This window comes from Schistocerca cancellata, chromosome 11 (assembly GCF_023864275.1).
Source record: "Schistocerca cancellata isolate TAMUIC-IGC-003103 chromosome 11, iqSchCanc2.1, whole genome shotgun sequence".
Taxonomy (NCBI): Eukaryota; Metazoa; Arthropoda; class Insecta; order Orthoptera; family Acrididae; genus Schistocerca; species Schistocerca cancellata.
In genome coordinates this window covers 165,738,355-165,763,657 of record NC_064636.1, presented here as the reverse complement: position 1 = coordinate 165,763,657, position 25,303 = coordinate 165,738,355, and the positions used below count along the sequence as shown (strand labels likewise).

Sequence of the window (25,303 nt, the reverse complement as noted above, 5' to 3'; positions counted from 1 at the left end):
AGCCCTATATGGTACAGATCCCACAAACTTGAGAGGTTTTCAAGGAGGAATCACACAAGTGTTTTGTAAGCAATCTCCTTTGTCGTATAAATTATAGTGTGCAGCAATCAGTCGTCGTTTTTTAGATTTTATTACACAACTCCAGATTTTGGCTACTAGCTGGCCATTCTCAATGCTAAAAATATAAGAAGTACATAGTCAGATGATATAATGAAAAGTTACAACTAATGGCATAACTTATATGGCCCGTACATTACATACCACTATTTTCAATGCATGTAAGTCCCTGTTGTTCGGGCGTCAGTCACAGTTCTTTGAATACTATTGTATAAAGTAGGTAGGCTGTGTGGAGAACATATCGGTCGGTTGTATGACGCTCTCTATACGAACTACGTATATAATGTTTAAGGGAAGTAAAACACTTCAAATTTACGTGGGAATTACATCAAATAAAACATGAGTAAAAGTCTTTACATTGCTGTCTGACTTATTTCATATTTGCCAGTAAATATATAAAATATATATAAGAAAATTTCCAGGTTCACTCCTTATGAGTCAGTTGTTTTATTCTTTAAACAGCTAAGTAACATCAGATGGGTAAAACCTTTTTTAAAAATTATTTATGAGACACAAGAAGGCACACGGTATATGCAACTATTAGAGTTGATCTGATTTAAATGTTTTTATCTTTGTTATTAAAACATCATAACAGGTATATTGTTCCTCTTATATACCAAATAGTTCATAAGTGGCGCCAAATGTCAGCCAGATGGATGGTTGGTGTAACTTTGCTATTCCATTAGAAATGTAGAGGGTACTAGTCTCTTTGTCACTTCAGAGGGTACTAGTCTCTTTGTCACTTCAAACCGATTTTTCTTATAAATACAATAAAACCAATACACTGAATTGCTGTTATTAACAATGTACATACATCTGAGCTAACATACCATGGAGAAAGTTCTGTAGGTTCAATGATACTCGTACAGTATTATGCTAATGGCTGCTACATATTGGCAAGACGGCAGGAGCTACTTCGTTCCCCCCTGGGTCAAACCTTAGACTGCTTCCTAGCAACAAGCTTTAAGCTTTCAAACAATTCCCAGAACCATGTATTTTTCCTAACGACCTGATAATTGATCAGGTTTGACCCAGAGGCCAATACACTGAAGAGCCAAAGAAACTGGAACAGCTGCCTAATACCGTGTAGGGCCTGCACGAGCACGCAGATAATCCGCAATACGATGTACGATGTGGCATAGACTGTACTAATGTCTGAAGTAGTGCTGGAAGGAATTGACACCGTGAATCCTACAGCGCTGTCCATAAATCTGAAGAGTGCAAGGGGGTGGAGATCTCTTCTGAACAGCATGTTCCGAGGCATGCCAAATATGCTCAATAATGTTCATGTCTGGGGAGTCTGGTGGCACGTGGAAGTTTTTAACTCAGGATAGTGGTCCTGGTGCCACGTTGTAGCAATTCTGGCCGTGTGGGGTGTCACATTGTCCTGTTGGAATTGCCTAAGTCCATCAGAATACACAATGGACTTGAATAGATGCAGGTGATAAGACAGGATGCTTAGGTACGTGTCACCTGTCAGACTCGTGTCTGGACATATCAGGGGTCCCGTACACTCCAACAGCACACCCCCACACCATTACAGAGTCTCTACTAGTTTGAGCAGTCCCCTGATGACATGCAGGGTCCACGGATTCACGAGATTGTCTCCATATCCGTACACGTCCATCTGCTCAATACAATTAGGAACGAGATTCGTCCGACAGACAACACGTTTCCAGTCATCGACAGTCCAATGTCTGTATTGACAGCCTCGGGTGAGACACAAAGCTTTGTGTCATGCAGTCATCGAGGGTACACGAGTGGGCCTTTGGCTCCAAAAGCCCGTATCGGTGATGTTTCATTGAATGGTTCGCACGCTGGCACTTGTTGATGGCCCAGAATTCAAATCTGCAGCAATTTGCGGAAGGGTTGAACTTCTGTCACTTTGAACGATTCTCTCGAGTTGTTGTCGGTCCTGTTCTTGCAGGCTCTTTTTCCGGCTGCAGTGATTTAGGAGATTTCACGATATTCACGTTATACTCGTGAAATAGTCGTACGGGAAAATCCCCACTTCACTGCTACCTCGGAGATGCTGTGTCCCGTCGCCTGCACGCCAACTATAACACTGCATTCGGACTCACTTAAATCTCGATAACCTGCCACTTAGCAGCAGTAACCAATCTGACAACTGTGCCAGTCACTTGTTGTGTTATATAGGTGGTGCCAACTGCAGCGCCATATTCTGCCTGTTTACATATCTCTGTGTTTGAATGCAGATGCCTATACCAGTTTCTTTGGTGCTTCTGTGTAGGATACTCTGTGTATTTCCTGTTGCTTTCTATTCTGCTTAGCACACATTCTAATGCTCCTAGATGCAATGTAGTCTTTACCCTGTCATTTTCTCCTAGTGCCATTATTTTGTTGTCTTTGTACTTTTATAGCTTTTTTTCTTTAGCTCCACTGACCTCCACTATTTCTTGCACATCCTGTTCATCTGTTGCTAGCGGGGCAAAGTCATCAGCAAACCTCAAACATTTTCCTCTTCCACCAACTACCCCCCAACTACCCCCCCCCCTCCCCCAACCCCCACCCTCCTCCCCCCCGAAGTCATCTTGTAAGCCGCGCTCAGTCATATTCTCTTTGCACAGATTGGAAAGCTAGGAGGCAGACAGCAGTTTTATCTTACACCTTTTCCTAATGGAATCCAGTTAGCACTTTCTCCTCCTAATCTTAATGTTGGTTTTTTTATTTATGTACTTCTAAGCTTATTGCAAACCATGTTGTCAAAAGTCTTCTGCAGGTGTACAAAATAAATGCTTAAGTTTCTTCCCATTTCAATAAATCTCTCTCCCAGAATTTGCAAGAGTCAGGTTGCATTTCTTATTCCTAAATTAACAGAGGGTTAAAGAAAGTGAATACAGCTGGTAAAAAATTTCTGTATTATGGGGAGAAAAAAAAAACCTTCAGAAATCACATAAGTGATCAGCATGTTACCATATTTTTCATGGAGACAGTATACTGTAATTGTTAATCTGACCCGTGCCACTTTACGATTCAGGAACATGCAGCTATCTAAGTAGAAACTAAACTGGTTCTCAGTCTCCATTATCTTTTCCAGTCATTTGATGATGACACTTAATATAACTTATGCTGCATCTGAAATGAGATTTTCCTGTGTTTACTGTGTTACTCTGTTCCCTGTTTCTTTGGTATTGGAATTATCACAATTGTTAAAAAGCCTTTGCCACTGCAATATATATATTGTTGAGTTCCCTCAATATTTTTTTAAATTTTACTTTGATTCAAACATTTGAGTATTTATAATATTGTAAGGTCTCAGAATTCTAACAGTAAAGCACACCACAATGCACAACAGCTCTCTTTTCCCCACATCTGCCACTGTGGTTGGACAAGTGGCTCCGTAATGCTGTCATGCTTATTAAACAGTGCCTGCTCTTCTTTGGATGTGTTTCTTCTTCAAGCATGTGGCTCAGACTGAGGCACAACTCTCAAGGTGTAGTTCAATGTGGCTTTTGTAAGTCGCTTCTTTCAGTGATGAATTTCATTTTCTTAAGATTCTCCCAATTAACCACAGCCTGGTATATGTTTTTGTAGAATTATTTTTATCTGGTTAGCAAAACACTTCTGACTGTGTGACTGCATTGTGAATGTGTAATATTATCTGACGTTTGGCCACTGTTGCAAATGGCCTACCTTGGGGTGTTTTTGCTAAGTGGAGAGTTTTATTGACAGTGACAATGGCCACAAAAGCCTGTGGTTACATAATTTTATGTGGTCGTTCTACTTTGAATCACTCCATACGGTAATGTGGCATCCGAGAGACTACATCGAAGTGGCCTGTACCGTATTCTCTAAACGAACCGATCAGTATAATCAAATTCACAAATTTGTCTATTTATTTACATTAATTAGTTATAAGTTTGTTACTGTTTGTGGAAATATAACATAATTTTTTGGTCAGGTTTGTAAAAGCTCAGTTTGTAAGACACTATTATGGAAACATATACACCACTTAAAAGTACACAACACATGGACACTGAAAATGTTAGCAAAAATGGAAATTAATTAATTACGGGATTAATTATGACCTAATGACTACGTACTGGTAAAACTGGATATTTTACAAATTTCAGACGTAACCGTAGAACACTTTGTTTCTTCGAGGAATCAGTCTGTATTCGCATTTCACTGTGTACGCAATAGTGTGATTTAATTGAGGTTAAATTAATTCTTGTAATTGTGAATTTCTTAAATTAGTAACTTTATTAATAAGTATACTAGTTTCGGTTATCATAATTCTATAAATACTCGAGCGGCTGAGCCTGCGAAGGCATAAGTGTTGTTGTTTGCTAGTTTGTTTATGGATCACCTCTAGTTTGTTATTGGATCAACTTCTGTGTGTTTGTATCAGAAAAATTAAGAAATTACATTTTAATGAAGTTAGAACTCAAACAATGTGTTAGTGTTTTCATTTGAAAGTTATAAAAAAATTTCAGATGATTAAAACCTGGGATATTTTGGTTTTAGCAACGAATACACTGATAAGCTAAAACAGTAGGACCACTGCCCTCTGTGACATTGTATGCCACCTGGTGGCATTGCAGGCACGTGACACAGTAACTGAAGTATTTAAGTGGAGCAGACGTGGACAGGGGGTCACCCTAGTGAAGATTTGGGGAAATCCATCGAGATATGTGACTCAGATAAAGGGCCTATTATTATTACAGAGAGCCTCCGAACACGTACCTCGAAAATGGCAAAGCTGGTCGAATGTTCACGTGCTACTATCTCGGGCGTTACTGAAAGAGGTAGAAGGATAGTCAAACTACCGTCAGGCACTAAACGGTCGGACGTCCACGACTCTTCACAGAACGTGGGGTTCGGAGGCTCGCCCGCTGTGAAAAGCAGGAGAGACGATGATCTGTGGCATCTCTGCTGAAAGAGTACAGTGCTGGTGCGGGCGCAAGTGTTTCACAGCACACCGCTCGTAGTAAGCTGTCGAAAATGGAGCTGCGCAGCAAACCACCCCCACGTATCGGCACGTCGACCCGACGACACCGATTACGCTCGCGGTGGGCACGGGACCGGCGGGATTCACTGTCGGTCGAGGGAAACGTGTCGGTTCTTCAGGAGAATCACATTTTTGTCACACTAGGTTGTCGGTCGTCTCCACAAATGTTATCACTGAGGTAAACGGCGGCTCGAAACGTGTAATGCGCCACGGACGCAGCATGGTGGGAGACGTTCTCCTGCGCTGTGACAGTAATCGAAGACACGCTGATAGCTGCAAACCACCTGCATCCCTGCCTAATGGCAATATCATCTGTAAGCAGTGCAATTGTCCACGTCCCAGAGTCAGAACAGTACTCCAGTGATTTGAGGAGCACTATAGTGAACTCAGTCGACGTCTCTGTGACCAAATTCTCCTGACGTACGCAAATCGGCGGCCAGTTATTTACACGAATTGCACGACCTGTGCGTAGACATCTAATGACACGATACCTCCACAAACCTACCGACAAACTGTCGGATCTCTGAAACGCAGAATCGGTGATGCATTTCATTCGAAAGATGGACGAACGAGCTATTAAGTAGGTGGTCGTAATGTCTCGGCTCGTCAGTGTAGGTCACCCTCATTGTTGACAGGTGAAAGATAAGTATTATGACTATTTGTTGTACAACAGAGGTATCAAACTTATTTTATGTCTTATATGCCTCGTACTGAGTACTTAAAGGAAGCAAAATGGAGAGTTATAATTTTCAGTTTCCTGTAAGAACTGATGACAAATCACAACATTACAGTATGCAAGCTCCCAGATATTTTATTATTGTGACTGTTTCGTAATGAGGTATCTTGGTATCTTGAACAGAATGAGCAGCTCGGAGTGGCCGTGTGGTTTGAGGCACCCTGTCATGGATTGCACAGCCCCCCCCCCCCCCCCCCCCCCCCCCACACCGAAGGTTCGACTCCTCCCTCTGGCATGTATGTGTGTGGTGTTCTTAGCATAAATTAGTTTAAGTAGTGTGTAAGACTAGGGACAGATGACCTCAGCAGTTTGGTCGTTTATGAGTTCACACACATTTGAACATTTTGAACACAATGACCTTCTCGATGGCAACCGGCACGGATATCGAAAACATCGATCACATTAAATCCAGCTCGCCGTTTTATCACGTGTCACACTGAAAGCTTTGGATCGAGGCAGCCGGGTAGATGCAGTATTTCTTAATTTCTGGAAACCATTTGACTCAGTAACGCACCAACACTTATTGTCAAAAGTACGATCGTATGGGCTATCGAGCGAAATTTGTGACTGCATTGAGGACTTTTTGTAGGGAGGACACAGCGTGTTATCTCAGATGGAGAGTCATCGTCAGATGTAGAAGTAACTTAGAATATTCCCCAGGAAAGTGTGTTGGGACCTTCGCTGTTCGTGTTGTGTATTAATGATGTTGTAGACAATATTAATGGTAAAATCAGGCTTTTTGCAGATGATGCAGTTATCTACAATGAAGTACTGACTAAAAGAAGCTGCATACATATTCAGTCGGATCTTGATAAGTGGTGCAGAGATTGACAACTTCCTCTAAATGTTGAGAATAGCAAAATTGTTCTATTCACAAAACAAAAAAATGTAGTATCCAATGGCTATAACATCAATGAGTCACTGTTGGAATCGGCCAACTCGTACAAATACCTGGGTGTAACACTTCGTAGGGATCACATGGGTTCAATCATTGGTAAATCAGATGGTAGGCTAGGCTTTGTTCATTGGTGGAATACTGGCGAAATGCAATCAGTCTGCAAAAGAGATTGCTTTCAAATCACTCTTGCAGCCATTTCTAGATTATTGCTCAAGTGTGTGGGACCCGAATCAGATAGGACTAACAGGGGATACTGAATGTATACAGTGAAGGGCAGCATGAATGTCACATGTTTGTTTAATCTGTGGAAGAGTGTCACAGAGATACTGAAGGAACTGAACTGGAAGTCTCTTGAAGATAGATGTAAACTACCCCAAGAAAGTCTATTAACAAAATTTCAAGAACTGGCTTTAAATAATTTCTCTCAAAATTCATAGTGCAGTTTGAACACTAAAGAACTTCATAGATATAGTACTGAGAAAAGTCACTGGATTGTGGGGAGTGAGATTTCTCGAGCTGTATTGTAAACTGCTTGAGCAGTTAAAGTTGTGCTCGGTCACAGTGCTACCTGAACAAAGCTTGGAGCCTGTAAGTCACATTTTCCCTTGTTGTTTTATGAATTATGTATGGGAGTAGTGAAGTTAAAAGTAAATATAATGTTTATTAAATAGGAGTGACCAGAACAAATAATGTTTTTAAGAATCCTGGAATTTTTACACTTACTTCCCATTACATTTAGTCCATAACAATATTTTGTTTCTGACAGTAAAAAATTATGCAGTTGCAATACTAAACACAAAAATAATTTTCATGTAGGATTTGTCTGTGGTTTAGAATAGAATTATGTACCCTGGTTGGAAGATATTCAACAGGCTCCTGTACACCATAAAGGAAGAAACTGGGAATCTCTACCACCTCAAAAGAAAATTAAAAACATATGTCATTAGCTAATACTTCTACAAATTCTATGAATATCTGAATTCAAGGATTGAACAGTTCTGTTTGTTATACGTCAAGTAGCTGTTTTTGTTGTAAAGCTGCATGACGTTTAGTAATGTACTGCAAACAAAACTCTGTAATTACTGTTGTAGCTTTGTTTCAAAAATACAATTATAATCAAGTAACTATTAACCTATCAATAGTAGATAAGCAGTAGCTGATCATATGTAGCATTACTGAGGAGGCAGCAGCTTTTTTTATAACTGCAGGTTTCTTTCTAATTTATTGAATTAAATTTAGATGGCACAGTCTTGAACAACATTAAACAGTGTGATGATGGTTTATTGTTAATAAAGTGTATGGGTTAAATGTCTATAATATGTTAGTCTCTTGTTAATGTATACCAAACCTTGACTCGTTTCACATCCCCAAAGGTGGTCTTTCTCTATGGCATCTATGCAGGGCCAGTTTATGGCCCAAGTGATACAAACTGCTTCTGGGGTGCCAAGCTAGGAGGGTCACCAGACATTTCACAACTGTAAAATTTCTTTACAGGCTATATCACAATTAGTAGTGGCACTTGGGGAATCCAGGTACAAAGTTTGTGTACTGTGCGTATCGGCATTAATAGCGAAAACTGACATGGGTGAAAATGTATGAGGGAAACAGGCGGGGGGGGGGGGGCAAGTTATCTAGTCAGAACTGGCTACTGCTAACAGAACCACTTGTGGTACCCACACCCATCTCGACAAAATGACATCTTGTAACCTCCTCCTCTCTTATCGACCTTAATGACAGTGAAAAATTAAACCGCGTGTACCTAATGGAAATTTGGGAAAAGCAATCGTCACCGAAGTTAATTTGTCGGTAAAGAGGGAGGAAAGGGTTACATCTAAATGAAAGGAAAAATGCTAATGAAACTGGTGGAAATTAATTTTGAAAAGGGGTAAAGTTAATAAAGTAAGTAAATGTGCGGCCGTTACGTTAACAATCAACTAGCGGTAATTAGATATTTGAGATTTGGGGGAAATTACGGTCGCCAGTCCTAAGGACAATTACTATAGTAACTGAAAAAGAAAGATTATTACACATATAATTAGCACTAGAAGCGTGGCAACTGAAGGTTGACAAGTGTAGTGTGAAAACTGAAAGTTTGTCAGAAGTAATAAATTTCGCTACACTCTGACTTAATTTAGCAAAAGAATTAATAAAACCGGAAAATTGAAAGTTAATTTAATGACTGAAGTTAATAGTGAGCTTTCTTTCTGTAGCACATCGAAATTCAGTAAAATATGGTTAGTCTTGGACTACCTCAACAATCATTTCAAAAGCTACTTGAATCTACGCAATTTAGAAATAAGAGATTTAATTTTGAACTTGAATTAAATGATTCTGAACAATTAACAATAGTAAAATTTAGTACGTACCAAGCTGAGCTGCAGTCACAGGTAAGCTAAAATACGGTAACAAAACTCGCACTCTTAATTCGTGCTTGTGTAATCTAAATATAGTAGCCAGCTATGAATGCCTTAACTGAACTTCGAAATTAAAGCGGTGAAATCGAATTATATTTGAATTTCAACGACACTCAGGTTCATTTCGGAAAAGGTAGGGACCCTGCTTGGCAATGCAATTGGGACAATGAGCAACAAAGGTTCATGCTAAGTTGCTGTAATTTTGTGATTTGAACAGTTTTAAAAGCTGAGATCTGCCATACAGCTCTAAAACTTTACGTGCTTGCAGTCTTCCTTGTTGGTTGATTGTAGGTTTGAAGCCGTCGATCGAGGAGGTGGCGAGAGTCACTCATTGTCGGCTGTCGCTGTTGCAGAAGCTGGATGTTGGCGCGCCTTCTTCTCGACACGGTCACCAGACGAAACGGGCTCTTGATGTGCGCTAGCTAATGTTTCCCGTCCGCGACACAATGTCAGAAACTATCATCGCGAGTCGAGCGCAATTACATGCTGCCAAACCCCGAAAGCGTGGCAACTCGCGGGAGCGTCACACAACACACCTGCTCCACTCGCTACTCTAGCCAGACTCTCTCTGCTCAGCCCGCGCTCCACGCGGCAGAGTTAACACTACCAAAGATCCTACACACTTTGATTCTTCACACAACCTATCGATGTAATCGTTCGATTGCAGTCTTCCCTAGGCAAGACCCAGCGTAAAAGTACAAATAATATTTACAAAACAACCAATTATACATCGACATAAGTGCATAAATATATATATACAAACAGTAAAACAATTACAATATATACAGAGACAGAAATGTCATATCTTGAGGTAACAAAACAAGGAAAAAATAATAGTACAATAGATGGAAATAGGAGGATATGCATTTCCGGCGTTACAATCTGTAAATCAGCCATTAGTAAACATCTAGAAAATGACAGTTATTTATATCACACAACAAACCTGAAAAATTTTTGTTTGAGTGAGCACAAATTGCTGTCACTGGCATTGCAGTAGCTATAGCAAAATTTAACAATGCAAAATCAAAAGGCTTGTATGGGCTATCAGTATTTGTTATTAAAAGGATAGCTGACATTGTACTACAAACACTCTAAATACTAATAAACTGGATTTTTATGGGTTGGAATTTTTCCAGCCTGCTTGAAGGTAACTGTAGCTACATAACAAAGGAGACAAGTCGTGTGTAGGTAACTACTGTCCTGTTTCTAATTTACCAATACTTTTGAAAATACCAGAATATTGACATTTGATTCTGTGAATCAGCAGATTCTATAGATGAACTGACATTCTATGGTATTAGAGATTCAGAACTCACTCTTACAGAATTGTATCTTGCCAATAGCAAGCAGAAGCTACACTTTAATGTTTCTGCTCTGGATTTCTAGATGTTTCAAGAGGTGTGCTGGGACCCTTATTGTTCATAATTTGTATTAATGATCTACCTAGTATTGAGCCATGTAAATCTGTTCTGTATGCTGATGATACCACTTTCATTGCAGCTGGAAATGACATAGAAGACCTAAAGGAACAAAAGCAAAGCCAACCGAACAATTTCTAGTATCCCATTTAAAGACAATGAATGACTGTAAACCAGAATAAAACTGAAAATACCAACAAAGATTGTATTGTCAAACAACTGGGTGTACAAGTAGATTCCAAATTAACTTGTAACCTCCACACATATTCTCTATGCACTAAATTATCAATGGTCATATTCGTGTTACATAAACCTAGAGCATGTGTGAGTGGAAATATGATGCTTAGATCCTACATTATGAATTTTTTCATAGTCACATGGCATACTGCATACTGTTTTGGGGCAGCTCTACTGGGGTGAAAAGAGTTCACAGGTGTCAGAAAAAGCATATCAGATCTGCAGTGGGTATTTTCAAAAACAATGTACCCGGGAGGCCACTTTTCGAGTTCATTGTCACAAAACGTGACACAAAGAAAAGATTGGACAAATCTTTACAAGATTAAGCAAAACTGGCAACAGCTTTACGTACCTTGGAGTAAAACTGTTCGATGCACTGTCACCGTGACACATTACCTCATTAAAGACCTTCAGAAATGTTTTACAGAATTGGCTTAAAAAAGAAGTCTTCCTACACCGTAGAGAATTTTGTTGATTGAACAGAAGAAGATATAAAAATTAAATTTATACTAATTGCACATTTGTATGCAAATCTACACAATTTAACTGTTTTCTTTATTATTATTGTATGTATTATTCAATTTGCACAAACTGTTAAGATCAATAGCATACAAAATGCCAGAAGATGAAAAATAAAGAAAGATGATAAGTACCTAGTGTGGAAAAATATTCTCAAACTGCCCTGCATCTATGGAACACATTGAGTGAATGAGTGAACAGGTAGTTTATTCTGACAAGTAAATTTCTGGTTTGGATGACTCCTCCTTCAACGTTTTTGGTTTGCAAGATTTAGCTTCAGAATTAATATTTCAGGAATATTTTATTAACATCGATAACACGAGGTGTTACGTTCAGCCAGTCTGTAATTTTCAGACAACGAGACCAGCCGGAGCGACTTTGTGCACGCGATTGACCTAGTCAGGTTCGTACGGAGCCGGACAGAGGGCGAGCAGTTTGCCATCGGTGTGGCAGGGTACCCGCTGGGCCACCCCGAGAGCCGGTCGCGTGAAGAGGACCTGCTGCACCTCCGAGAGAAGGTAATGTGTGCAGGTGTGGGCGTGTGGCTGGGGAGTTTCTCTTTAAATTGGTGTCGTTTCTTTTTGAAGCATTTGTTACTTTATCAGCATTACACTTGCTGAAAATCTAATGAGACAACGCACATCTCAGTAATTTTATTTATTTTTTTTTTTTCATAAAAATATTAGCTCTGTTACCGCTTTGAAGTAGTTTCCTCATAAATCTGTAGGTCTGGCTGACAATTCTAGGTAGGGAACAGGGTATTGTTCCGAGATTAATTTTTTTCGCTTGTCGAATAGAACTTCATAATTATCTAATCAGAGAGGTGTCAGTTGTCTGTTGACGATGTACACAGTCTGGAGACATCTGCAAATAAGATCTTCATTTGACATATTTAATACTTTCACCTTCTATGTGCTCCATTTAAAGTTATTGAAATAAAAAACAATGATTTACTTTTTTTCTAATAATCTTCTGACACTGTAATGTAGTGAAAGTTTCTTACATTGATAAATTCCTTTCTGACTGTGTACAATACAGATGTTATCAGCATTCACCATCAAATGACTCTTAACACAGACGAACCATTTTCATCGCATTAATTACGCGGCCTGATCAAAAAAGTGAAACGTGCAGAAGACACGAGCAGATGTCAGTGTAACTTTGTACACGTATGTTCCATCAGTGTGTACATAAATGATTAGCTTTGCAATTATATGTGACGGAATGGCCACCACAGTGCATTACGTGTTTTTCTCGTTTAATGTCTTACTGGGCCCGGTAGGGTACGTAAGGGGTACGAACGGTGTCAAATCTCGAGTTCTCACTGTGAAGGACACGGAGGTGCCACAGACCGGTGTAAGAAAGTCATTATCACTTCTCGACACAGTTAGAAAGGGGCCTTTTTGTCAATCTCCGTGCTGCCGGCCGGACGATTCGTGCAGTATCTGGAATTGTGGAACGTTCAGATGCGAGTGTGGCCCCGTGTCGGACTGCTCGGGAATGTGAGGGCAGAGACAGTCGTAGCGAGTGCCCGGTCCACCATTTCTGACCGTCACAGAGGAGGACCACAGTACCGTGCACTGCACACACTGTAACCACTTCACGTACGCGCTTGCTGTTCGAGAAAGAGTAACAGTCGCTACCACATTACGTCTCATTTCGTACTGTCGGTCGGAGACCGGTGGCAACCGGACCGGGGTATTACCGTCCGATGCACGGGCTGCCGATACCGTGACGACACGGACGGCTGCATTCGGATTGGTGCCACGACTGGGAAGTGCGGAACACTGATGAATGGTATCGTACTGTGTTTGGTCACGAACGGCATTTCTACACTACTCTGGGTGATCGTAGTGGGCGAGTATGGTGACAACTGGGAGGGGGGGGGGGGAAGAGGTCCCACTCCTCTGACATTCTCTAGGGGCACAGTTGTGTTACTCGTGGCACTGTGGTACGGGGAGCTGTCAGGTTCGACTTCAGATCACGGCCGGTAATGACCGAGGGAACTCTGACAGCGTGACGGGACACTGCGGACGTCCCACATTCCCGTGTGTTACCTCTCTTGTGACAGTACTGTCGTGTCATTTTTCGGCAGTGTCGGTCCCCGTAGAGCGCTCGTTCTACGGACTACCCATAAGCTTTGAGGAATTCCCATTACTGGCGAGATCCCCAGATCCGTCCCCGATAGAACCTCTGTGTGAGTGGTTCAGATATCGACAGTTGCAGCCCGGCTCACCTCGGGACACGGTACGGAGGCTTTGTGACACCCTTCCCAACTGCACCGGTGCATGCGTACGGGCATCCTGGATACAGTGTCGTGCTGGTAAGTGAGCTCACACTGCCAAGTTCTTCATAAATTTGACTCAATTTTGTGGTCAATGAAATAATATCACATACCCTCTTAGCTTGTGAAGTTTCATTTTGTGTCCTCCTCCCCTTCTGGGTGCTTAACTTTTTTGTCAGGTGGTATACAAAATTCAATTACAATAGTATTGTTAGTTATTTTATTGTATTATTACAATAAAGCAGAAGGACGCTCACAGATATGCGGGTACTGTCTCGTCCTGGGTACCACGTGGTAGCTAAATGGTCACGGTGAGCTGCGCTGCAAAAATCTGTGTCAACAAGAAAGTAAAGTGCCGTGTTGTTATTGTCTTCTATACTCAAAATGAAACAGAAAATGAATTAAATTGTGTGAATGGTTTGAAATAAAACTAACACCAATAACTGAAATAAAAGTGCATAAATAATTACCCGATGTTGCACCTGGTGGAAATACTTCACTGTCAATATTTGTAACACGGCACTACGAGAGGGGTGAGGCACTTCGAAATGACCAATTCTGTCTCGTTCGCCCTCGACTTACCCACAAATTATGACAATTGAATGTGTGGGGTCAAAGATAATGCAGTGTCGATAATTGAGGTATTGGCATCTTCCACATCTTGCTTTGGCCAGTATGTTTATTGACACTGATATGAAGTGATCCTCGATCTTTGAATTAAAGAGGAGTTTTTCACGAGAGACACGTGTTACCATTGTTTAGTTGAAGATTACTTTTCTTCACTCATTCTCCTCGGTGCTAGTGCTCAGCTTGTCAGGATACTTGTCAAAACTACAATAGATCCCGAATTGTACTTCCATTGAGTTAAGGAACACAACTGGCACAGATATCCAAAAATGACTGCCCAATGTGCCAAACTGCTCGATGTAATAGGCGTCCCCCATCAGGTGTGGGAGGTCAGTGCCACCTTAATCCTTCACCACAGCAAGCATCAGCCACAAACCACTCCAATAACATTGTGAGACTAGAGGGTGGATTCGGCAATGGATGTGCGCCAGAGTGCAGTGAGAGTGCAGGGGGAGGGCCACGAGGCGGCCCAGCTCGGCTTTGAAATCGCGCTAACTTCAATAGGTGCTGCACGCCAAATATTTGATCTGATGAAAAACTCACTGAGACCTATTTTTTGGGAAACTGTATCCTCTTATTTTCATAAATCATCGGTGTTGCCGGAAATTGTGTTGTTTCTGTGTTATAAGCAGAAAACCCAAAAAAGTCCCATTTTTTGAAGTTTTTTTTCCTTTTTTGACCCATTTGTGGGCAGAAATTTTGGTGGGACTTAGAAAACTTGAAACTGGCACCCTCAAAAACATGTAGAGAGCTTGTCAAGAAAACTTCTACAAAACTTTCCGCTGTTTGGTCTTTCTTAGCACCATTTGACTTATTGTAAAATTATACTAGGATATGAAGATGGTATGGTGTTGAAATCAAAGGACACATTAACAGGAATGAAACCTAATTCACAGGGGGCGGGGATATTAAATGTGGTGTCCCCCAAGATTCTGTGCTTGGCCCATTTCTGTTCCATCACATATACATCCATGCTGTTCAGACCACTGTGATGTGCATTGCAGAAGCTACTTCCTGTTCTACAAGTCATCAGGGCTTCTTCCCATTCCATTCACATACTTATAAATACAATTCCAGTATACTCTGCTAAAAAAATTAACCTTTATTCTGCTCATTGTAGAGCTCCTCTATTTTATGCGTGATATCCTTAATTTTTTTTATTTCCTTTACGTGTTTTGCATTTGATTTATGTAGTGAAATTATTTATCAAAATATCCCTGTTCTATTTTAATGATTTACCTAGGATATTTGTGAACTCTTCCAGAATTTTGTTTGCTGATGACAAGTGTTTTGATAAAGGACATAAACACATCACTACCAGATGCAGACTGGAGAGAAATGGAGGAGCCTTATATGTTATTTACAGCAAACATATCATCCATTAACCTTGCAAGTACTCAAGTTATGCGGTTACAAAGAAATACCACTGTTTAACAGGCACCAGAAGTTGAGTTCAATGGGCTTATACCGGGTGAGGCTCCATGCCTGAAGTTCCTGAGCATCTAGATAGATAATAAACTGATGTGGCACTAGCACACGGATGAGTTAACCAAAAAACTCATTTCTGCCTGCTTTGTGCTTTGAAATCTCTCATAATTTTGATCTGCAGATGGTGTTACTGGCATAATTTCAGTCCATGTTCTCCTAGGGCATAATCTTATGGTGTGAGTGGCTAAGATAAAAAAGTATGCATTCTACGAAAGCATGCAATAAGAATGTAGTATAAAGTTGATAAGCAAACGTCTTAGAGAAGGCTCTTCAGAGATATAGTGACAGTTTAAACTAGAGTGAACACAAGAGAATGAGTAACAGCAAACAAGAATTCTCTCAGTAAGCAAGTGCAAGCAAGTAGAGTTCGGCTGTACTGTGTTCGGTTTCCGTTCATTCGTGTTCCAGGGGTTTGTCTATTTTATAGAGAACCATGAAAAGATGGTCTGAGAAGAATATGATGTTGGTGACGTAAGAATATAAGCATTGTAGGTGCTTCCAGCGAAAGGAAAAGAAGGAAATATTGTTAGAAAATTGCTGAAGTGCTCAAAGGTGCAACTAGGGCTGAGAGAAATGTGATAAATTTTCAGATGTTTCCATCATGTGGGAATGGAGAGAATGAGCACAAGCTTCATATTTCTTTTTATTAAAATTAAAAGCACACAAATGTGCCCAAAAATAAAACTGGAAATATGTATCTACTATGCTGATTAAAATTAAAAAGTTAAAATTTGAACATTTTTAGCTAGGCATCACACTGATTGTTATCGATATAAAATAATATGAGAAATTTACTGTTACCACTCAAAATGTATGACTGATAACACCCAACTTGTTGTTTTGTGTGATAAAATTAAAAATGTATGAAAGACTGGTTATTCTAGTTATACGGCTGTTGTGTCCCTGTTGTGTTAGAGATTTTTATTCATAAATCAAAGTGTTTTACACGGGATAACACTATCAGTCCTATAACACACTACATAGCAGATTTTATCAAGTAGCCTATGTGACGTTATCACAAAAAGGATAGACTGCAGCTCGTCACATAGCGGAGATATTCGGTCACAAAATAGGCACGACGAAAAGACTGTCAAAGCTTTTGGACAAAAAGGGCTTAATCTGAATTAGACAACATACACATACAGTCGTGCAAATGCAACTCTCACACATAACCACCATCTCCGGGTGCTGAGTCCAGACTCAGCCCCCGGTCACAACACACCAGTATTTCAGGGATGCTTCATCAACTTAAATGGCAATCCCCGGAGGGGAGACGATGTTCTTATCGTGAAACACTATTGAGAAAATTTAGAGAACTAGCATACGAAGTTGACTGCAGAATGAATCTACCACCGCTAACACGTATTTTGTGTACGGACCATGAAGAATGTTTGTTGTTGTGGTCTTCAGTCCTGAGACTGGTTTGATGCAGCTCTCCATGCTACTCTATCCTGTGCATGCTTCTTCATCTCCCAGTACCTACTGCAATCTACATCCTTCAGAATCTGCTTAGTGTATTCATCTCTTGGTCTCCCCCTACGATTTTTACCCTCCACGCTGTCCTCCAATACTAAATTGGTGATCCCTCGATGCCTCAGAACATGTCCTACCAACCGATCCCTTCTTCTGGTCAAGTTGTGCCACAAACTTCTCTTCTCCCCAATCCTATTCAATACTTCCTCATTAGTTATGTGATCTACCCATCTAATCTTCAGCATTCTTCTGTAGCACCACATTTCAAAAGCTTCTATTCTCTTCTCGTCCAAACTATTTACCGTCCATGTTTCACTTCCATACATGGCTACACTCCATACAAATACTTTCAGAAATGACTTCCTGACACTTAAATCTATACTCGATGTTAACAAATTTCTCTTCTTCAGAAACGCTTTCCTTGCCATTGCCAGTCTACATTTTATATCCTCTCTACTTCGACCATCATCAGTTATTTTGCTCCCCAAATAGCAAAACTGCTTTACTACTTTAAGTGTCTCATTTCCTAATCTAATTCCCTCAGCATCACCCGACTTAATTCCACTACATTCCATTATCACCGTGAAGAAAAGATAAGAGTAATGGGGCTCGTACGAGGCATGTGCGCAGTTGTTTTTCCCTCACTGTATTTGTCAGTGGAACAGAAAAGGAAATGGCTAGTAGTTGTATACGGTGCCCTCTGCCACGCACCACACAGTGGCTCATGAAGTATTTATGTAGATATAGATAATAGATAGTCCATTTCTTCCCACAATGGAATCGACACGTTCTCGTGTAGCAGTGGCAGAGGCACCTGCGATTTGCCGTCACGAGGTGACGGTGGCACAGAGATGCCGTCTCTGGCAGAACCCCGTAAAAAGAAGTCCCACGGTGCCGTGTCTGGTGCCATCTTGACAGTGCTGTGTCAGCGAGATCAATGCAACCCATCTGATACTGTGTGTCCTCACACTGTGGAGCTCCAGTCTGTCGGTAAATGAAATCTGGAGCGTGCCCAGATAGAGTATCCCATTCCAATTCTTCCTACAAAGACAAATTGCCCATAAAGCTTCGTTATGCTCGTCGTGGTGAGGACACGAGAAACTGTGACGCGATCGACGATTAGTCGAGGGTGTTCGAACATTACGCCTGTCAACCTTTTTTTTTGTGTGTGTGTGTGTGTGTGTGTGTGTGTGTGTGTGTGTGTGTGTGTGTGTGTGTGTGTGAAATTCAGTAAATGTCTGCACAAGTTGCCGCTCGTGAGCCTCGAATTTAAAACATTTAGGCAGAACATCCCAGTCTGTCAACTGGGGCTTTGCTAACTCCCAGACTGACTGTGTGGGCTGCATTGGAAGGATTGCTGCATTCCATACACTGTCTCCTATAACACAGGAGGTGTGCAGTGCTTTTGCCATTTGCATACGCAGCCACCCTCTGTTAGTTATCTGTGCCAATGCTTAATGCACGAGGGCTATTCGGAAAGTACGTTACGGTCGGCCGCGAACTGGAAACCGCTGTGAAAATCTGACGGAGCTGTGCACAGATATGTCGGACAGTGCGTCTAGTGTGCCGGTCGATCACACCGCGTCGTTACTTTTGTTCCGAGTGCACAGAGAACACGTAAAGGTGGCTAGGAAACGGCGTCTCGTGCCGACTGTGAGGACCCGGTGAGAGATTTGGCCTGACGTCGTGCGGCCCACGTAATGCAGCTGTTGTGCAGTTCATTCCTCCTGGCAGTTTTCTGCTGCACTCTGCAGGGGACTGGAGATGCTCCTGCAGTGTTTTTGATATGACACGTGTGACAAACCACAGTACAGCTGCCCCTGTGTTTCAGCTCTGCTCACGTGAACCGCTGTCTCCGAAGACAACATTTTGGCACAGTCAACTGGCCGTATCGGTGAAAGCACAGGCAGCTGCCTTTTACGACGAGAGTCGGCACGACGCTACGACGAATGTCTAAGTCGGAGTGGCGACTGTGTAGAGAAGTAGCTGGAAGGTGTAGCTAACTGTCGCAAACATAACATTTTTGATTTTCACAGTGGATTCCATTCTGCGAACGATCGGACCTTACTTTTCAAATAACTCTCGTAGTTCCCATTACGTGACCGACCTCGGACCGTCACTGTAAGCTGCTTCAAACTGTGGTAACGGACGTCATCTTCGCACGTTCCACAATACAAAATGCTTTCTGTTGTCGTGTGAGCGCCGTCTCGAAAAACCTGTTATCTCGGGAACTCTGGTATTTCGGGCAGAGCTTGAAGTTTGGAGTATCTAATAGCAGTCATTGTCACTGACACTGCTCCCCACACACTGGGCACCTAAAGTGGAGGGCTTGACGGAACAAGAAAGTCTGCAGGTAGAAGGCCATTAAAGAAAGAGTTAATAGGATGAAATAGCATACTACCTTATTAAGGATGCATATAATATGGAATCGATAGCCACCAATCGATCCTAAATTTACACACTACTCTACAGCGATTCACCCAGAAGCACTTTACACGACAGAACGTCTAACTTCGAACAAATAGACGGCGACGGAATTATTGGAAATCACTCGAAGAAAAATACTGGGGAAAATTTTCGGACCAGTTAAAGAGCAAACAGAGTACAAAAGAAGTCATTACGTTGAACTTTATACAAAAGCGAGCAATGGAAAAACCGGGATGGAATAACGAAAATATTATGAAAAGGATCGACTGCTACTCACCGTATAGCAGAGACGTCAAGTTGCAGGCACACACCGGGAGAGGACTGCTAAACACGTAAGCTTTCGACCGGAAGGCCTTCTTCTGAAATAGACAAAACACACACACAAAATGCACATACACGCAAACACAGCTCACAGACACGTGACCACTGTCACTAGACTTAAACTTCGCGTTCTCGTCGTAGGGGAAGCCTCGTCAGAGAGGTCCAGCGCACGAGCGTCTAGGGAAGTGATTTGAGCTAGTGCCGAGGCCAGACTGCCAAATTACCCCGCAGGTTATCGAGGGAAGACTGCCACTCGGAAAGGAATTACAGGACTCCGTAGGTTTCCATAAGAAACCCGAGAAGAAGACTGGAGCCACTCAGACGGAACAAAGAAGACAGAAAGATTGAGAAATGATGAAAGAAATACTGTAGAAAAAAAGGAGAAACTGTTAAAATAACTGTGGTTGACTTCAGCTCTTGCGTAAAAGAAGAAGATAAGGAGAAGAAAGGGTATAATCGATTTCAGACACTCTGTTTAGAAGTGACTCCCATAATTATTAGCAGTACATGTGATTTATTACTAGCATACTCTATAGAAGTGGCCTGCAGTGGTTGCATAACCAGACTCTTTTTCATATTCCTGAATGAATGCTGAATTTTATTGTGGTTCTAAAACAATTACATTTTCCTAATTGTCATACTGATATTTAGGATTGACTGGTTCGTATAGAAGCACTGTTGGAGTAAGTTATTTATTAATTAATTAGAAACCATATTTATTAGAACAACATATGGTTCCACTTTTCCTCGTAATCTACTGGATCGATCTGAACAAAACCTGGTGCACCGGTCATTTACTGTCTGGATAGAAGTGATCTGTCTACCTCTTGAAGGGTTGGGGGTCAAAAAGAAGTTAAGCTCATGATGCACAAGTACCCAGACTTTATTCATCCAGTATTTAAGAATCAGAATGGTCAGTGACTTGAAAAAACTACACATAATTTCAAACCCTAATGAGAGTTTTTCTTGGTGACACCCCCACAAAATGACAAAAGAAAAAAAAGTTTATCGCTTACTATATTTTCACTGTTCTTGCAGTCAAACTGCTGCGTCAGGCATGACCACTTAATTTATAACTTTTTTACTACTAATTGTATTTGCAAAACAATTTTCACACAGTATTCACATATACCACCGAATGTACAGGACTATTACAAATGATTGAAGCGATTTCATAAATTCACTGTAGCTCCATTCATTGACATATGGTCATGACACACTACAGATACGTAGAAAAACTCATAAAGTTTTGTTCGGCTGAAGCCGCACTTCAGGTTTCTGCCGCCAGAGCACTCGAGAGCGCAGTGAGACAAAATGGCGACAGGAGCCGAGAAAGCGTATCTCGTGCTTGAAATGCACTCACATCAGTCAGTCATAGCAGTGCAACAACACCTCAGGACGAAGTTCAACAAAGATCCACCAACTGCTAACTCCATTCGGCGATGGTATGCGCAGTTTAAAGCTTCTGGATGCCTCTGTAAGGGGAAATCAACGGGTCGGCCTGCAGTGAGCGAAGAAACGGTTGAACGCGTGCGGGCAAGTTTCACGCGTAGCCCGCGGTAAATTGGCTCATGCCACAACTGGAGACTGACAGCGCCGACTTCATCTTTCAACAGGGTGGTGCCCCACCGCACTTCCATCATGATGTTCGGCATTTCTTAAACAGGAGATTGGAAAACCGATGGATCGGTCGTGGTGGAGATCATGATCAGCAATTCATGTCATGGCCTCCACGCTCTCTCGACTTAACCTCATGCGATTTCTTTCTGTGGGGTTATGTGAAAGATTCAGTGTTTAAACCTCCTCTACCAAGAAACGTGCCAGAACTGCGAGCTCGCATCAACGATGCTTTCGAACTCATTGATGGGGACATGCTGCGTCGAGTGTGGGAGGAACTTGATTATCGGCTTGATGTCTGCCGAATCACTAAAGGGGCACATATCGAACATTTGTGAATGCCTAAAAAAACTTTTTGAGTTTTTGTATGTGTGTGCAAGGCATTGTGAAAATATCTCAAATAATAAAGTTATTGTAGAGCTGTGAAATCGCTTCAATCATTTGTAATAACCCTGTACTTGCAGGGCAATATCACTTAGTTCAGTCGCTTGATAAAATGCGGTATCGTACTAGTTTGTTAGTCAGTTTCATGTTCTGTGGATCACTTTGTATGAAAAAGCATACTGATGTGGAGTGAGTCATTTTATATTCACATCGCAAATTAATTTGCACATATGATTATGTGCTGAGCCTTTCTGAGAATGGTTCTTTTTTGTACATTTTAGTTTATTACGAGGTACATTCAAGTTCTAAGGCCTCCGATTTTTTTCCTCCAGACTGGAAATAGATAGAAACATGTGCATTTTTTAAAATGAGGTCGCGTTCATTGTCAATATGTCCCAGAGATGGCAGCACCATACGGCAGATGGAATTTTACCGCCAGCGGCGAGCATGAGAACGGTTTTAAATACTTAAAATGGCGACGTTTTCCTTACTTGAACAGCGTGCAATCATTCGTTTTCTGAATTTGCGTGGTGTGAAACCAATTGAAATTCATCGACAGTTGAAGGAGACATGTGGTGATGGAGTTATGGATGTGTCGAAAGTGCGTTCGTGGGTGCGACAGTTTAATGAAGGCTGAACATTGTGTGACAACAAACCGAAACAACCTCAAGCTCGCACAAGCTGGTCTGACGACGTGATCGAGAAAGTGGAGAGAATTGTTTTGGGGGATCGCCGAATGACTGTTGAACAGATCGCCTCCAGAGTTGGCATTTCTGTGGGTTCTGTGCACACAATCCTGCATGACAACCTGAAAATGCGAAAAGTGTCATCCAGGTGGGTGCCACGAATGCTGATGGACGACCACACGGCTGCCCGTGTGGCATGTTGCCGAGCAATGTTGACGCGCAACAACAGCACGAATGGGACTTTCTTTTCATCGGTTGTGACAATGGATGAGACGTGGATGACATTTTTCAATCCAGAAACAAAACGCCAGTCAGCTCAATGGAAGCACACACATTCACCGCCACCAAAAAAATTTCGGGTAACCGCCAGTGCTGAAAAAATGATGGTGTCCATGTTCTGGGACAGCGAGGGCGTAATCCTTACCCATTGCATTCCAAAGGACACTATGGTAACAGGTGCATCCTACGAAAACGTTTTGAAGAACAAATTCCTTCCTGCACTGCAACAAAAACGCCCGGGAAGGGCTGCGAGTGTGCTGTTTCACCAAGACAACGCACCCGCACATCGAGCTAACGTTACGCAACAGTTTCTTTGTGATAACAACTTTGAAGTGATTCCTCATGCTCCCTACTCACCTGACCTGGCTCCTAGTGACTTTTGGCTTTTTCCAACAATGAAAGACACTCTCCGTGGCCGCACATTCACCAGCCGTGCTGCTATTGCCTCAGCGATTTTCCAGTGGTCAAAACAGACTCCTAAAGAAGCCTTCACCGCTGCCACGGAATCGTGGCGTCAGCGTTGTGAAAAATGTGTACGTCTGCAGGGCAATTACGTCGAGAAGTAACGCCAGTTTCATCGATTTCGGGTGTGTAGTTAATTAGAAAAAAAATCGGAGGCCTTAGAACTTGAATGCACCTCGTACTTCTTTACTACTAACTCTATTTGCAGCACATTTCTCAGATAGTATCCACATTTACCACTATATCTGTAAAATTATATCGTTGTAAGACTCACAGTTCAGGAGATGTGACATAATAAATAATGAGCTGTGAGAAAACAAAACTAGGGGGCGAAATTTGCTAGAGAAAAGATGAAATATGTACACAAATATGTGTGAAGTATATTAAATGTGCACTGATAAGCCAGAACATTACGACTGCCCACCGCGACATCGGACACCCCCGGTGTTGCCGGCACGTGAAGCGGTAACAAAATTATGTAAGCGGAGCAGACGTGGACAGGGGTCACCCTAGCAAAGATATGGGCTGCAAATGGAGAAATACATTGAAATAAGTGACTTTCACAAAGGGCACATTGTTATTATGCAGAGCCCTCGAATGAGTATTTTGAAAATGGTGAAGCTGATCGAATGTTCACATTTTACTGTCCCGAGCATCTACGCAAAGCGGTAGAAGCACTGTGAAACTACCACTAGGCATGTCCGTGACTGACAGAATGTGTGCTTCAGAGGCTCATCTGCTCGGTAAAGTAGGGTGTGATCTGTGGCATCTCTGCCAAAAGAGCACAGTGCTGGTGAATGTGCAAGTATTTTGGAGCACACCATTCATCATACATTGTCGAACGTGGAGCTCCGCAGCAGAGCACCTCTGCACGTTCAAGTGTCGACCCGCCGACATCATTAAATACAGTTGCAGTGGGCACGGAGCTGTCGGGATTGGGCTGTCAGTCAATGGATACGTGTCGGCTCTTCGGGCAAATCAAATTTTTGCAGAAAAAGTTCTCGGTTTACTTGCCGCGTCAAATTTGGATAAAATCCCGAGCTTTCGATGACTACCTCCGTCATCTTCGTCAGGGGTAAAACTGACTGTCGTGAACGGGTGAGGCTTCCGCTTTTATAAGCAGTGGACGGCTTCTCATTGGCCGGATGACGTCACGGTGAAACCGGCGCGTACTGAGGTGGCGGCCTCTATATCCACAGATTTTGTTGCGCACACTATCCGGCGTTGCTTGCAGCGCCATCCATCGCGACAGGCGGAGAACTGCAAGGAATGAAAGAAGTCTCCCTCTGCGCTCTTTCTTTATCAATTGCGCGCTTCCGTGCATTGCTTAGTGCATAACCGTAGACTCTGTTGAAATTATTTTCACAGAGTCTAATTTCAACTGCTTCCCTGATGACAGAGTCCCAATAATTTGAAGCGTGAGCAAGTAATCTCGTTTCATTGAATAAAATCTTATGTTTATTTAACAAATTGTGCTCAGTCACCACTGATTTTTTTCTAGATACCTGTATTTCACGTGACGTTGATGTTCCACACAGTGATCGGCAACAGTTCTTATAGACTGGCCCACATAATTTTTCCCACACTCGCAAGGAATGCTGTAAATTCCCGGTACTCTCAGGCCGAGATTATCTTTCTCGAGTCGCAGCATTTCCTTAATCTTCCTGGGTGGCCGGAAGACGGGTGTGGTTCCCTGCCGGCTCAGGACTCTGCCGATCTTGCCGGTCGTTGCATCGCAGAATGGTAGCCGCGCGATGTGTCGGTCCTCTCGATCTTTTCGAACAGCGTCCTTCCTCGGTTTCTTCGTCAGAGTAGATCTGATATCACGATCGGACTATCCATTTTTTATGAGTACCGTCGTCAGATGGTTAATCTCGGAGCCGAGATGATCCTTGTCCGAAATAGTCCTTGCTCTGTGTACCAAGGTATTCAGCATAGCTTTCT

General features: G+C 42.0%; 1 protein-coding gene across 1 annotated transcript in view; it reads left to right on the top strand.

The window, feature by feature from the left end:
- The window catches only part of LOC126108404 (methylenetetrahydrofolate reductase), a 98,216-nt gene that overhangs the window by 34,916 nt on the left and 37,997 nt on the right, over positions 1-25,303 (top strand). Inside the window, exon 4 of the mRNA XM_049913613.1 lies at positions 11,666-11,829. Within this exon, the coding sequence (XP_049769570.1) occupies positions 11,666-11,829 (164 nt within the window). The remainder of the gene's footprint in view (positions 1-11,665; positions 11,830-25,303) is intronic.